The 14,448-nt window shown below is 47.8% G+C and overlaps 1 protein-coding gene across 2 annotated transcripts in view; it reads right to left on the bottom strand.

The window, feature by feature from the left end:
• Nucleotides 1–14,448, bottom strand: part of CRMP1 (collapsin response mediator protein 1) — a 65,653-nt gene that overhangs the window by 16,020 nt on the left and 35,185 nt on the right. For both annotated transcript variants that reach the window (XM_061191224.1, XM_061191225.1), the window contains exons 5-9: nt 12,132–12,193; nt 10,134–10,214; nt 4,766–4,834; nt 3,341–3,461; nt 524–680 (exon numbers count right to left, since the gene is read on the bottom strand). In XM_061191224.1, coding sequence (XP_061047207.1) covers nt 524–680; nt 3,341–3,461; nt 4,766–4,834; nt 10,134–10,214; nt 12,132–12,193 — 490 coding nt within the window. The remainder of the gene's footprint in view (nt 1–523; nt 681–3,340; nt 3,462–4,765; nt 4,835–10,133; nt 10,215–12,131; nt 12,194–14,448) is intronic.

Below are 14,448 nucleotides of genomic sequence, written 5' to 3'. Positions count from 1 at the left end.
TCCTACTGTGTGCAGGAAGCAGAGTGTAATGCAGTGGCCGCTGTGAACCCTGAATTCCAGGCCTTTTACCTACACTGTCTCACACCCACCTCTGCAGTAGGTACTGTATTCTCCCCACTTTGCCGATGCGTCAACTGAGGCAGAGACATTACAGGTTATGTGACATGACCAGGGTGACACAGCCAATTAGGGGTTGAGGCAGGATTAGGATCCTGGTCTCACATTCCTAATTCTGGGTGTTTCCCAATACACCACAGTGCCAGGCACACAGAAGGTGCTTAAATATCGCTGAATGAATGGGAGGTGACCTATAAACATGAATGGAGTGGTTACTGACTCAAAGGCCCGAAGGCCTGCTGTAAACAACCCGGGGTTTTGTTCTGAGGTCTCCCGGGCAGCCAACCCAAGGCCCCTTCCCAAGTGTGTCTGAACCAGCTGCGATTTCCTATCCTTCAACCCTCCGCTCCCAAAAGTCCTGCCCCCCTGCCCAGGCCCACGAGCCCGCCACCCCCGGGGCTCTCACCAGGCCAGCAGGGAGGTCAAGTAGTCGGGCGTGGTAGGGTCCGGGCTCAGGGGAGGGGAGGTCACGAAGGCCGCCGCCTTGGCCCAGTTCTTGCTCCAGTAATGGGTGCCATCCGTCCCCAGACTGGCAGCGATGGGCTCGCCAAAAACGAGGGGGCCTTGGGAGGCAAACACAAACACGCATGGTTGAGAGCGAATGGTCTCTCACGGGAGATGCGGGTGCAGGAAAGTAGAATCTCAAGGCTGGAGAATGAGACTGGGGATAAATCGCCCATCCTTCCCCCAGGCTTCACCACACACACACACCCCCCAGAGCCCCAGCTCCTCGGCCACCAGGCACTCAGCACCCCGCTGTCCTGCTCAGCAACCTTTTGGACTGTGAATGCTTTTAGCATTTGGATTTGACTATTTTTGACTATTATCTCTTTTTACGATGCTCAGCCAAAGCACAGAGACCTGACGTGCTGTCTCGGTTTGGATTCCGCCAAAAGCAGATCTTCAAATGAAAAATCGAGTTCAAGAGTTTTATTTGGAGGTGATTCCAGGAAACAACTCGGTGGGGATTGAGGAAGTGACATAAGGCAGAGAGAGAAGCCAAGGAAAGATGAGTTATCACTGAGTCGTGGCCTTGGGCACGCGCAGCTCAGTGCACTGGGGACCCCGGCAGCCTCAGAGCCATCCCACCCCACAGGGGCCAAGGGGCCAGGACGTGCGGCCACCAACCCACTACTGGAGGGCTCCTTTCTGAGCATTCACTTTCCCGAAAGTCCAGCTTGCCTTCCAGGGAGTGGGCCAGATGTGTTTCTGCCAGAACAAAAGCCCAGGGGCAAAGTCTCAGGCTTCCCAGTGAGAATCCCCGCAGCAGAGAAAGTGCCAAGGGGACGACGTGGGCCCAGGGTTCTGTGGCATCAGCCCGAGGCCACCCTGCTGGCAAGCGGGAGGCAGGCTTTGGGCTCCAGCAGCCTGGCTCTGGGACGGCAACTCCCAACAGCACAGCGGTGCTGGGACTGCTCTGGACGGTTCTGCCCAAGACAGCAGCCACCGGCCTCACGTGGCCCTGGAGCGCAGGAAACAGGGCTAACGCGACTGAGGAACCAACTTAAAAATTGTACTTAACTTTACTTAAATTGAAATAGCCACGAGAGGGTGGAGGTCACTTTATTTCTTGGCAGCTCCAGGACCTGCAGGCTTAGCTCCCCGGCATGCTTACCGCTGCTTCCAGATTCTTGTTACCTCTCTGAGCGGCAGTTTCCTCATCTTTCACCTGGGGCTGGTCCTCAGCAAGCTGTGCTAACCTAGATCACTCTCTGTACAATGCCTCTACTCGTCAGCTTGCCCTTAAAAATACTAAAATTAGGTATTTGGGGTTCAACGCTGCTCTGTCGCATACGGAAACCACCAGCCACATGTGGCTTTCAGGCATTTGGTCTGAGTCGAGATGTGCTGTCAGGGTGAAATACACACTGGATTTCGAGGACAGTACAGAAAAATAATGCAAAATATCTTAATCCATTTATACTGATTACACGTGGAATGAATATTTTAGATATACTAGGTGAAATAAAATACATAATTAAAAGATTTTTAAGAATAGAGCCACTTACACTTCCCATGAAGGGTTCCTGTAAGAAAGGAGGAGCATCCTGCATGCAGAGGGTGGTGGAGGCAGTCAGGGCTGTGTTGCTGTTGTGGATTTCCACCCGGCTGCCCCCTCCGACCCAGAGCTCCTGGTCAACCTCATACGACTCCCAGAAAGTAGACGGGTGGACCTTGTCCGGGTGGTGAACATCCTTGGTGAATGTCCACAGGACGAAAGAATTCTAGTGACTGTCTTCGTGTGACGTGTGCTACTCCCTCTGTCATTCTCTCTCTCTCTCACCCTGAGTTAGGGAAGGAAGGCTGCTTTGCGCAACCTTCATTCTCTATCTGGTGGGTGTTGGGGACTGTGGGCCTCAGTCAAGAAGGCCTGGGGACCGCACTCGGGCGGCTCCTGTGAGTCTCCTGGGGAATGGCCACCACACAGGTCAGAGCCGCTCAGAGCACCAGTGGCGCCTGTGCCCCAGGGTCCTCAGGAGCCCTCGGAACCTGCCAAGGACTTGGCTGGAACTTCACATCTGTGAGCCCATCGGGTCCGTTTCGAGATGATGCAACAGAAGCTCAGAGAGGTTAAGTAGTGCGTCCAAGTCTTAGAGCTGGAGGCTGCCTTCCTGCCACACTCCCTTGATGTCCAGCACGGGGCTGTCCCAAGACCCTCTGGCTCTGGAAAAACACCTTCCTCCTTCCCAACCTGCAGCTGAGACTCTGTGTGGGCCCCACGGTGGAGCCTGGGTGCAGGCACCCGCTAAGAGGCCCTAGATAGGGGACCCAGGATGAAGGGCCCACAGAGAGCACCAGAAAGAGGGCGGGCAGGAACCAAGAGCTGGTGCAGTCCTGGCTACATCACTTCTTTGATGTGAAACCCAGGGGAGAACTTGGAACTCTTCACAGATCTTTAAAATACATGGTCTCATGTGACCCACAAGGAGGGGATAATTACCTTAGCTACAAATGGGGAAACAGAAGCTCAGACCACTTACCCAAGGTCACACCCTGAGCCCATGGCACCCCAGGAATCAAACCTAAAAATGACTGCACATCTTGTGCCTGCCCACCAACCCAAGCTCCCTTTTCAACCTGGCCTACAGGGCCCAGGCTGCAGGCAACTGGCAGAATATCTCTGCCCTGGGGAGTGGCTCCGTCAGTGAACTTGAGGCTGCTGGACATGCCCCTTCCTCACATCGCAGCTTCCCGCAGGAGGCCCATGCACTGGGCTGCGTACCTTTCTTCCTGGCCAGGGTGATGATGTCCGCTGCGCTCTTGCTCATCACCTTGGTGATGTACACAGGGCAGTTGATCCGACCCGCGATGGTGATGGCTCGGAACACGGCCTCGGCCTCCAGCTGCAGACACAGCAAATACATGGGTCACAGGAGGGAGAGGTGGGAGGCACCACCCACCCTGAGTTCCTAGGGCTCTCCCTGATCAGGCTCCTTTGATTCTCCTTAAGTGTGGTCAGAGGGAAATCTACTGCATCAAGAGAGGAAAATACTGTAGATTTTTCAAAAGGAAGGAAAAACTAAGAATGTATTTGGCTAGATAGAGGGTTGGAAGGCAGAATTATGTTTTTCACTTGCTTGGAAGTATTCTGCACGCTCTGTTAGAAGGAGATCGCCTAGGCAGTAGAGTCATCAGAAGGCCATAAAGTGGTTGGTTACTTATAAAATGCCTGACATCAGGGAACAGAGGTGTCCAACATGCATTCCTTCCTTCATTTGTTCAATAACCAAGTGAAACCATCTGCTGTTGGGTTTGGTCTCTGCCCCCGCTAGAGCCAACAAAAGGACCAGTGATGTATTGTTTTAATTTCCAGTCTGCCGTGCTGCTAGTGGCTGGCAGGCAGCCCAAGCCACAGCCACGTGCCAGGAGTCCAGCCACACCCATAAGGGTTCCCAGGCTGCTCACATGCCTGAAGGCGGTGGCCACGTCCATGTGCTATAAGGGTTTGTAGACACCGTCTCAGGTCTGTCCTGGTCTCACCAGGGACTAGGAACCCAGCTCGTGGGCGTGGAGCTCACGTCTGGAGCACTGGGCCCGATCAGGAGCCTTCGGGTAAGGAGTCTGTGTACTCGTGTGTTGTGTCCCATGTCTGGCACAGGCCGGCCTAGAGCGGAGGTCCGGGAAGACTACTAATGATCTGATGAGACACCAGAAAATACTGGACGTCCATCCTGTTCCATGCCCAACCTGCTTGCCTTCCCTCTGTCCCCCCACCCCCCGTGTCCCACCACACATGGGCCGTATCACTCCTAGGGGATTCGTCCCTTGTCGAGTCTTAGAGCACAATGGACAGGAGGTCCGTGCAAGGGCAGCTGTTTTGAAGTCCTCTGCCTGGGACGTGGGGCTCCACTTTCCTGTCATCAAATACACCTTGTCCTCAGTAGGGATTCTGAAGTGTCCATGGGACCATGGTGTGAAGTTCCTGGGCCCTGGGAGAGGCAGAGCCTTTCCCGGCTCCTCTGATCGACCTGCAAGCCCCAGGGTTCCCAAGCCCGAGGGCAGACCCAGAGAGGACCACACGTGCTGGGATGCTCATGTAGGGGAAATGAGACGGAGACGGGGGCTCTAGCTGGGCTGTTCCAGCTGGAACAGCATCGGGGTGAGCTCTCAGCTATGTCTGAGTCACACCCCGTGGAGGCTCCTTTACCTCTTCAGGTCTGCTCAGAGCATGGCCCTCAGGACCCGTGATGCCCATCTCTAAGATCCGCTTTTGTTCCTACAAGACAAGAACGAATGAGTCAGTGATTACAGAATGTCAGAGCCGGGAGAGGCCAATCCTCCAGCCCCGTTAAGATGGATGGGGCAGCTGAGTCCAGGAGCGGGAGTGGTCTGTATGGGGCCTAACGGGCTGCGGCGATCCACAGCTTCTTTGCTCCCTCCACTACCCCTGCCCACCGTCCCCCTTTGCAACCCTGGATATCCCCATCCACACCTGCTCTATTCAACACCACGGGACCAGTGAGAGGAAGTAGGGTTATACGAAATTAGCCTTAAAGACCACCCAGCGCTCTTCCAACTTCCAAGTCTCTGCTGCAGGGTTAAGAGAGAAGGAAGATGGGTGGTGTTTGGGTATGACATGGATGCAGAAATCAACCTGGGCATCCAGCTCCAGAACCGACCGTCTCTGTCGGTTCTGAGCCTCAAGGCTCTCTCTTTTTTTTTAATTGAAGTGTAGTTGATCTACAATGTTGTGTTAGTTTCAGGTGTACAGCAAAGTGATTCAGTTATACACACACACACATATATATATTCCTTTCAGATTTTTTTCCCTTACAGCTTTACAAAATATTGAGTAGTTTCCTGTGCTATACAGTTGGTCCTTGTTGGTTATCTATTTTATATATAGTAGTGTGTATATGTTAATCCCAAACCTCCTAATTTATCCCTCCTCCCCTTCTCCTTTGGTAACCATAAGTTTGTTTTCTATGTCTGTGAGTCTGTTTCTGTTTTGTAAATAAGTTCATTTGTGTCATTTTTTTAGATTCCACATTTAAGCAATATCACATATTTGTCTCTGTCTGACTTACTTCACTCAGTATGATAATCTCTAGGTCCATCCATGTTGCTGCAAATGGCATTATTTCATTAATCTTCTCTTCTTTACATTGGAAACAACAGCACCTACACACCAGAGTTGCTATAATACATCACTGAGGTGGCAGATGTGAAATGCTCGCACGATACCTGGTGTATAGTAAGGGCTCGTTGATGGTCAGCAGCTCTCATTTTCTCTACTGTAGTTTCCTCTTCCTGGTACCTGTCTTTCTAGCAGGAAAACTCTACCTCAAGCTTATCATATAAATGAAATGGTTCCCTGAGCTAATAGCCCAGATGCAAATCTATTTGCTCCAAGGCTCCAAGGTGCCCCCTCCTTAGGAATACTGTAATATCCCAAAACTAATATTTTTACATTGCCCAGGTGTCAGCTGTGCGGCTAATTTTAACTTCCACAGTTTCTGTATCATCATTCTGGAACACAGCCCTACGAGGAGCCCCAGGCCCTATCAACAATAAAAAAATCATAATTTCAACTGTGCATTTATGGTTATTAAGCTCGAGTTTATTATAAGAACATAAGCTGGAAACAATTTCAAGATCTAACAGCTGGGGTGGATTTAAGTAAAGAATGAAATGATGTCAGCTATTGAAGATGGTGTTTACATGGCATCTTTGTAAACTGTTTACAACAAGATTTATGACATGGAGACATCCCTCTGGAAGACTATTTAAATGTCAGTTATTATTTCTGTTGGAAGGAAGGAGAAAAAGGGAGGGAGGACAAAAGATGATGTAAGGGGGGAAAAACACAGATCACAAAAGACTAGCGTAGGGTTTCTAGTTAAAAATCATGGGCTGAGCACACACATTATTTTTACTCCATCCTGAAACTCTGCTAAAGTGACAGAAATGGTACACAAGAACCAAGAGAATGCAGAGAAGATAACAGAAACAAAATTTTGGAAGCTGGGAAGCAGATGTACAAAACGTAACAGATTTATTGGAGCTGAGAAAACTCAATCTTAAGTTGGCAGCGAGGAAAGCTAAGAATTCCCTGATGTATAGCTTAAGAACTGGGGACTCCAAACTCAACTTTTCACACACATTTGGTGGGATATAGGTTGGTACACCCTGGAAAACAGGGTAGCAGTAACTGTATGACCTGAATATGTGCACGCCCACGACCCAGAAATCCCCCTCCTAGGTACTTACCAACAGAAATGGGAACATATGTTTAACAAAAGACTGAACAAGAATGTTTAAGGAAGCTCTGTACACTGTAGTCCTAAATTTGAAACTATCCAAACATCTATCAACTGAAGAACAAATTGTGACCTATCCCTGCAGTGGAATTCTACACCATGATGACAAAGAGAATACTATTGCTTCAGGTAACAAGAGGGATGAATCTCACAAATCTAGTTTTGGTCAAAAGAAGCCAGATGTAAAAGAGTACCTACTGTGTGGTTTCATGTTTATGAAGTTCAAAACCAGGCAAACCTAAGATACATGTGTTGGGCAGCTTCTAAGGGGCTCCCAGTGAGCCTGCCTCTGCTTGCACGTGGGCTGGACCTGGCACCTTGCTTCCAATGAGCAGAACACGAGGAGAGAGATGGGATGTCATTTCTGAGGTTAGGTTACAAAGGGACTCCCACTTCTCCCTTGCTCACCCTCTCCGGCTCTCTCACTTGGAAGGAAGCAGATCACCATGCTGTAGCTGCCCATGTGGCAGAGAACCAAGGGGGCCTCTGTCTAACAGCCAGCAAAGAATAAAGGACAACAGTCTGATAGCTTGCAAGGAACTGAAGCCTAGAAGCAACCCTCTGAGTGGGAATCCTGCAACCCTCTGGAAGGGAATCCTGCCCCAGACCAGCCCTGAGATGACTTGCAGCCCTGCCTGACACCTTCACTGCAGCCGGTGAGAGACCCTGAGCCCAAAAACCCAGCCAAGCCACACCTGGACTCCGGACCCACAGGACCATGACGTAGAAAACGTTTTTTGTTTGACGATGCTAAATTTAGGGGGTAATTTGTTATGCAGCCACAGAGAACTGAAACAGATTTTGGTATTCAGAAGTAGGGTGCTGCCATAGCAATGAACTAAAAATGTGGGAGTGGCTTTGGGACTGGGCAGTGAATGGAGGCTGGAAGAATTTCAAGGCATGTGTTAGAGAAAGCTAGTCTGAAATGGACTCTGAGTAGAAATATGGACTTTGAGGACATTGCTAGTGAGAGCTCGAAAGGAAATGAAGCGTCTGTTATTGAAAACCGGAGGAAGGGGAATCTTGTTATGTAGTAGCAGAAAGCTTGGCAACACTGTCACCTGCAGTGATGTGGAAAGGGGCAAATGTGTCTAATGAACTCAGGGATGTAGCTGAGGAGAGTCCCCAGCAAATTGTCAAGGTACCGCCTGGTTTCTTCTTGCTGCTCATAGTAAATAGTAAAATGTGAGAGGGACAGATAATTGAGGGTGTGCCCATAGATCCTCTCAATCAAATTAAGGCCTCTAGGAAACTCAAGGATGTACCTCTTGGCTGTCTGACCAGGAGGAGGAGGGCTTATTGAAAAGAAATCTGTGGGTGTCTTTTGTCTAATGGGGTGAATTCCAGTGAGATTCAGAGGAGGCCCACAAAGGTTTTGGGAGGATTATCTTAGCAAAACACTGGCAGCCTGGACTGGATGGGATAAGACATACAAAATGAATGGAGGCAGTTGGACTCCTAAAATTCCACTGTGCAGGAAGCAGGCTGAGAAAATTCCTCAGCTGCAAGCATGGGCTACCTTTCATGAAAAGGAAGGATGGAACCAATAGCCCAGAAGGTGGAGCCAAGAGCCATGGAGGATTATTCTCAGGCTTCAAGACCTAAGCAAGGAACTGCCAACACTTGTCTAACTGGATTTCAGAACTGCTATGGACCAATGACTCCTGGTGTTTTCCATTGTCCCTTTTTCAATAGGAATGCCCACCCCACCACTATATGTTGTGTGTTGAGTGTGTGTGTGGGGCTGCGGCGGGGAGATAACTTGCCTATTTTCTTCAAAGACCTACAGATTGTAGGGACTAAACCCAAGAAGCCTCATCCACACCTAGACCTGGCTTAGATAATTCCAGTCTTTGATGGTGTAATGAGGTGAGAGTTTGGAGGACCCTGGAAAGGAATGAATGTGTTTTGCATGTGAGAGGGTCATCAATCACTGGGGGCCAGAGAAGAGACTGGCAGACAACCTCTGATACGGCTCCCAGTGATCCTCACTTCCCGGCATTCATACCTTTGTACAATCCCATCTTTTGTGGTGAGGGCTGGATTTAGTGACTTCTTGCCAATGACCAGAATACTGCTGTGTGATGGTACTGAGTTGTTCTTTTTCACTTTGAATTTGAAAGAATTTCAATTTTACAGAAAAACTGCAAGAACACAAATAACAGGAAATAAAGACAATAGCTAACCTTAATAGTGAAGCTTCAGATCTCATGCCCTTAACCGTCATGTTGCAATTCCACTGGGCTTTGGAACCAGATGGAACTGTATTCACATCCTGGCTCCGATGCCCCATATAACAGTGAGCAAGTTATTACTATCTGAGCCTCAGTTTCCCTACCTATGAAATGAGGATATACATACTCCTTAGCATCATGCACGGCATTAACTACTTTCATTGGATGCATCCAAATCTTCTATATGCCTGATCTTGATTTGTGGCATCATGATCAGCCCTGCACAGAGACCAAGCAGCCATTCTTGACTTCCTCCTCTTCTTCCCCCATCCAATCAATCGATGAGTCCTGTAGACTGTGCACCTTCCCTATCATATTCTTGCCTCTTCCACCTCCCCTCTGTCTCCTCTCTTCATTTCCTATGAGAATTGCTGGAGTAAAACCTAGCTGACTTTATTCTATTCCTATCAAATTATCCACCCTATGGCCAGAATGATCAAAATGGGTTCACATCTCACACTACCCAAAACTTCTGAATGGCTACAGCCTGTTACATGTCTGACATTGATCTACACATACACGATATCATTTAATCCTCACAACCACACTGCAAGGCAGATGCTTCTAAATGAAGCACAGGAGCCTTCATGGGGTAGAGCTCCTTGCCCAATATCAGGAGGCCAGACTGGAACACCTGCTCCCAGCCTGAGCTCTGTCCATAATCCCCGCTCTCAAGTCGTGGAGGATGATGAGCAACCCCAGCTTCCAAGCATTTTCTTTCAGATCCTTATTTGTTGCTCATGCAAACCCGCCATGGTTCACAGGGCAGTAATATTACTCCCATTGTACAGGTGAGAAAATCGAGATTCTCAAGGAGGAGGCAATTATGACCTGCCAAAGGCCACGCTGCAGATAGTGTGTGCATGACTCACACCTGGAGTGTCTGACATGCCATCCGGTTCTTGGCTTGACCCTTCATTGCCTAGTGACCTGGCTGATCAATGCCTCCACTCCCTTTTCTCATATCCTTTACAAGGAGAAGGAGACTGAGGTGGAAGGGGTGGAAACTCACACCACTCACCTGAGCTATCAAATCTCCATTTTCTGCGTGGACCAAGATCACAGCTCCCAGCCCCTTAAGGAAGGTGAAGGCTTCGTAGAGCTAAGGAGGGATAAAGGGGGGTTGGGGTGAGAGAAAAATATCACAGCACGAGCATTTGCAAAGACTGCTCTTACTATTAACACACAGTCATCCACCTGCCAGGATGCTCCATCCACATCAATGGAATGCGTCACTCAACAAGTAAGAATTGGAAAAGATTTTCCCCTGACCCTGACACCCTCCAGATCCAAAAGCAGAAAGTTTGGGTGGGGGAGAAGCGCATAACTGATAAAAGTGACACCAAGGCGTGATTATATCCACAATTATACCCATGCGAGCCTTTGCTTTCTTCGTGGCTTTGCTCCTCTGGAGTGTGACATTGTTAATGGTGACAACTGCAGCTGAGAAGCTGTTTTCAGTTTTACTGAAATTGTATAACTAAACCTGCTAAGCCTGTACTGTAGCCACCACCAATCATAGGGCATGTGTACATCTTTACAAAAATTCCAACCCCTGTCATTTTATAGACCAATTGGGGTAGAGAGACCAAGTCCTCTAATAACTTTAATACTCAGATAACATACATCCTGCCAAGCATCACCTTATTTCGCCAATCCAGGCCCTGTCCACTGTCCAGTGCCCTCTTCCCACCTGTAAAGGATCTGCAATCAGACATTTGCACCAGGTGAGGACCAAAGCCACATGTTCCGTCCCCAGGGACTCCTGAATCTCAACTTTGTCCTCCTTACATACAAGATAACACCTCCCTCGCCCAGGATGTGTGCTTTTAGATGTAGACAGCAGGTGGGGGAGGCACTTGGAGGCATGAAGCACTTTTGAGGACCCACACCCAAAGTCTGCTCAACTCTGTCTCTAACCAGGGCTTCAGTGAAACAGACATTAGAATGAAACAGGTGAAAATTTCAATTACACTAGAGAGACACACGCTATTTTTTCCATGAAACTGAACAAACTTTCAGCCTTTTGGTTTCCAGGCCATCTCAGGGTAAGTTATATTATGTAACTCCAAGTGTCTATTTTGAAAGGTAAGACATGGGTGCTTCTTCCACTGCACATGAGACCCCATGGGGATAATGAAAACCAGCTTATTAACACTCGTATGGCACCTGCTGTGTGCCAGGCACTGCCCTAGAGCTTTACTTGTATTAAATCACTTAATCCTCCGACACCTTCTCTGAGGCAAGTGCCATGAAGGGCCTAAAGCACAGAGAGGTTAGGAAATCTGCCCCAGGCTGCACAGCCAAATCAGGGCTTGCTGCCAAGCAGTCTGGCTCCAGCAGCCATGCCCTTTGCCACCGCACTGTCCCACCTTTTTAACAAGCAGAGGGCAGGGCAATAATAACAAAACCAAACCAAGAGTCCCAGTGGTGTAAGAAGGCCAGGTGCCCAATAAATTGTACCCCCTACACCTGTACTCCTTAGACCACCTTCTTCCTTGACTCATCTCACCCACAGAACAGTTGTTTGAGGTTGGCAGGGCCAGAGATGATCCCGTTGTATAGATGAGAAAACTGAGAAAGGACATGACTTGCAATTGGCTGGAGGGACAGCCAGGGCTCTCCTCCAGGTCAGAGCTACGGTAATGGTCCCCAAACTCGTTTGAGCCCCAGAATCAACTGCAGAGCTTTCAGGAAGTACAGATTCCTGAACCTTACCCCCAAGCGTATGTGATGGAATATACGAGTCTGTGTATTTAGTGAGCTCTTTAGATGAGGCTGAAGGTGAGCCGAGTTTGGGAACCACTAAGCAGGGGATCCCTGCTCCACGCCACTCTTATAGGCAGAAAGGAATGCAGGTCCAGGGAAGGGTGATGACTGACAGTTCAGTGTCAGAACCAGGACTTGAACCCAGAGCCCTCCCTGGCCTGCTCTGACATCTCCCCTGCCCTATGCTGCTTTGCCTGACAAGGCAGGCCCATTCCTGCCCAAGGGAGGCGGGGGGTGTGCAAGGACCTACCTGGCTGTCGGACATTTGGTAGAGATCCTTATAGGCCATGTAGACTTGGAAGGAATTGACACCTGTTTCAAGATAAAAAAGAGAGTAGAAAAATGCATTTAAGAAGAAAGGACATGTCTTTCCAGTAAATCGATAAGCATTGCACAGGGTGGTAACAACCAAGACAGAAAGGTGCCATCAGAATTCACAGCAGGGGCACCTAAGCCAGCCTGGGGGTGTGGGTGAGGGTCTAAGGAGGCCTCCAGGGAAGGTGACATGTCAGCTGAGTCTGAAGGAGAAGGAAGAGGAGGGGGAAAAGGAAGAAGGGGAGGGGGAAGGCAATTATCTGGGCTGAGAGGGATGGGTATGCATGGCATGGACAGTGCGGAGGATAAAAAGACATTAGGTATGCGGGTACTAGAAAGTGTCCTGTGGCTGAAGCAAAAAGGAGCATGTGCTTTAAAAAAAAAAAAAAAAATCACTTTTTTTTATTATGGTAAAATACACATAACAAAATTTATCATCATAACCGTTTTTAAAGTGTACAATTCAGTGGCATTTAGAGCATTCACAACGTTGTACAGCCATCACTACTATCTGGTAGAACATGTGCTTTTAAAGCAAGGGAATGACACGATCAGACTTTGTCTCAGAAGGACAGTTCTGGAAGGAGAATGGGTGTGCAGAACAGCAGGGAGAAATGGAGAAATAGAGTTGGAGGATGCTGAAGGCAAAAGAGACGGGTGGGCTGAGGCTCTGAGCGGGAGGATGCAAAAAGGCTGAAATGACAGGACTTATTGTGCAGCCAGCGGGGAGCAGAGGAGGTGGGGGGAGGACTGTTTCTTAATATTCCTTCAAGTGGTTGAGGATGGGAACCACATCTTATATATTATTTCATCTTGCACATCCACAACATGTACTGTGCCATTGATGTTTGTTGATGGAATCAGGAATCCTTTGGATAAGAAAAAGAAGAAATTCAGGCAAAAGTACTAAATGGGATTGAGACTTCTTTTATACTAAGCAACAGTGAAGACAAGCCAAAAATCATTTCTGGTCTAGAAAACCTTGGCAACAAAAATTTCTTTTCCCAAAAGATTAAGAAAAATTAAAAGAAAAAATAATATTCAGAGATTAACATAAAAGTATCAGTCTCTATTTAATCAAGTATACTTACATACAAAAACAAAAACCCAGTTATATACACAGACACAGAAGAACAATCATTGGGTAAACAGGTAAAGCCATAGTGAGAGGTAAATTCATTGCCTTAAATGCTTCATTATTTTTTGAAGGAGAGGGGGAGCATACATCAACTGAGTAAGCTTCTATGATAAGAATCTTTAAAGAAAATGGAAATTCACCAGAAATTAGAAGTAAACAATACAAATAAAAGCAGAAATAATGAATTGGCAGAATTGATAAATATGCCCTAGAACTGGTTCTTGTGGGTGGGTGGATGGGGTAAAGCTATCTCAGATTAGAAGCTTTCCTCCAAATCATGATAGATTTGGCTTGTTATAAATGGAAATTTTCTATAAGTTAATTCTTAAAAATTCAAAATAAAAAGCAAACAACCAACATGGTGAACATATCTGCAACAAATTTAACAAAGGTTATTTTTTTAAAACCTCTTATTTAAAAAACACCAGACCGTGGTTACTTTTGGGGGGAGGAGGGAGTTGTGGCTACAATGGGGGGCCATGAGGGGTTTGTTGGGGGTCTTTGTTTGGGGCAAAGTTCTATTTCTTACCTGGAAAGGGTAATCTCATAATTCACAAAGCCACATTTTTTCCTTGTGTGGTTTTCTGTATGTTTTGTTTTATATTTAAAAATGCTTAAAATAAAAACAATGATGCAGGGCTTCCCTGGTGGCCCAGTGGTTGAGAATCTGCCTGCCAATGCAGGGGACACGGGTTCGAGCCCTGGTCTGGGAAGATCCCACATGCCGCGGAGCAACTGGGCCCGTGAGCCACAATTGCTGAGCCTGCGTGTCTGGAGCCTGTGCTCCACAACAAGAGAGGCCGTGATAGTGAGAGGCCCGCGCACCGCGATGAAGAGTGGCCCCCACTTGCCACAACTAGAGAAAGCCCTCGCACAGAAATGAAGACCCAACACAGCCATAAATTAAATAAATAAATAAAAATAAAAAAATAAACAGGAGCTGTTGTTTAAAAAAAAAAAATGATGTAAAAAAGGCAAACAGAATTTTTAGACAATTTTTTTAAATGCCTAACAAATAAAGGTGAGAATAAGATTTGGTCTCATTTGGAATCAAAGTAATTCAGATGAAAACCTCAGTACTGTACCACTACCATACGACCCAGCAATCCCACTA

The sequence above is a fragment of the Eubalaena glacialis genome, chromosome 5 (assembly GCF_028564815.1).
Source record: "Eubalaena glacialis isolate mEubGla1 chromosome 5, mEubGla1.1.hap2.+ XY, whole genome shotgun sequence".
In the NCBI taxonomy this organism is placed as follows: Eukaryota; Metazoa; Chordata; class Mammalia; order Artiodactyla; family Balaenidae; genus Eubalaena; species Eubalaena glacialis.
Note: the sequence above shows the minus strand (reverse complement) of the source record. Positions and strands in the feature narration are given on the sequence as shown.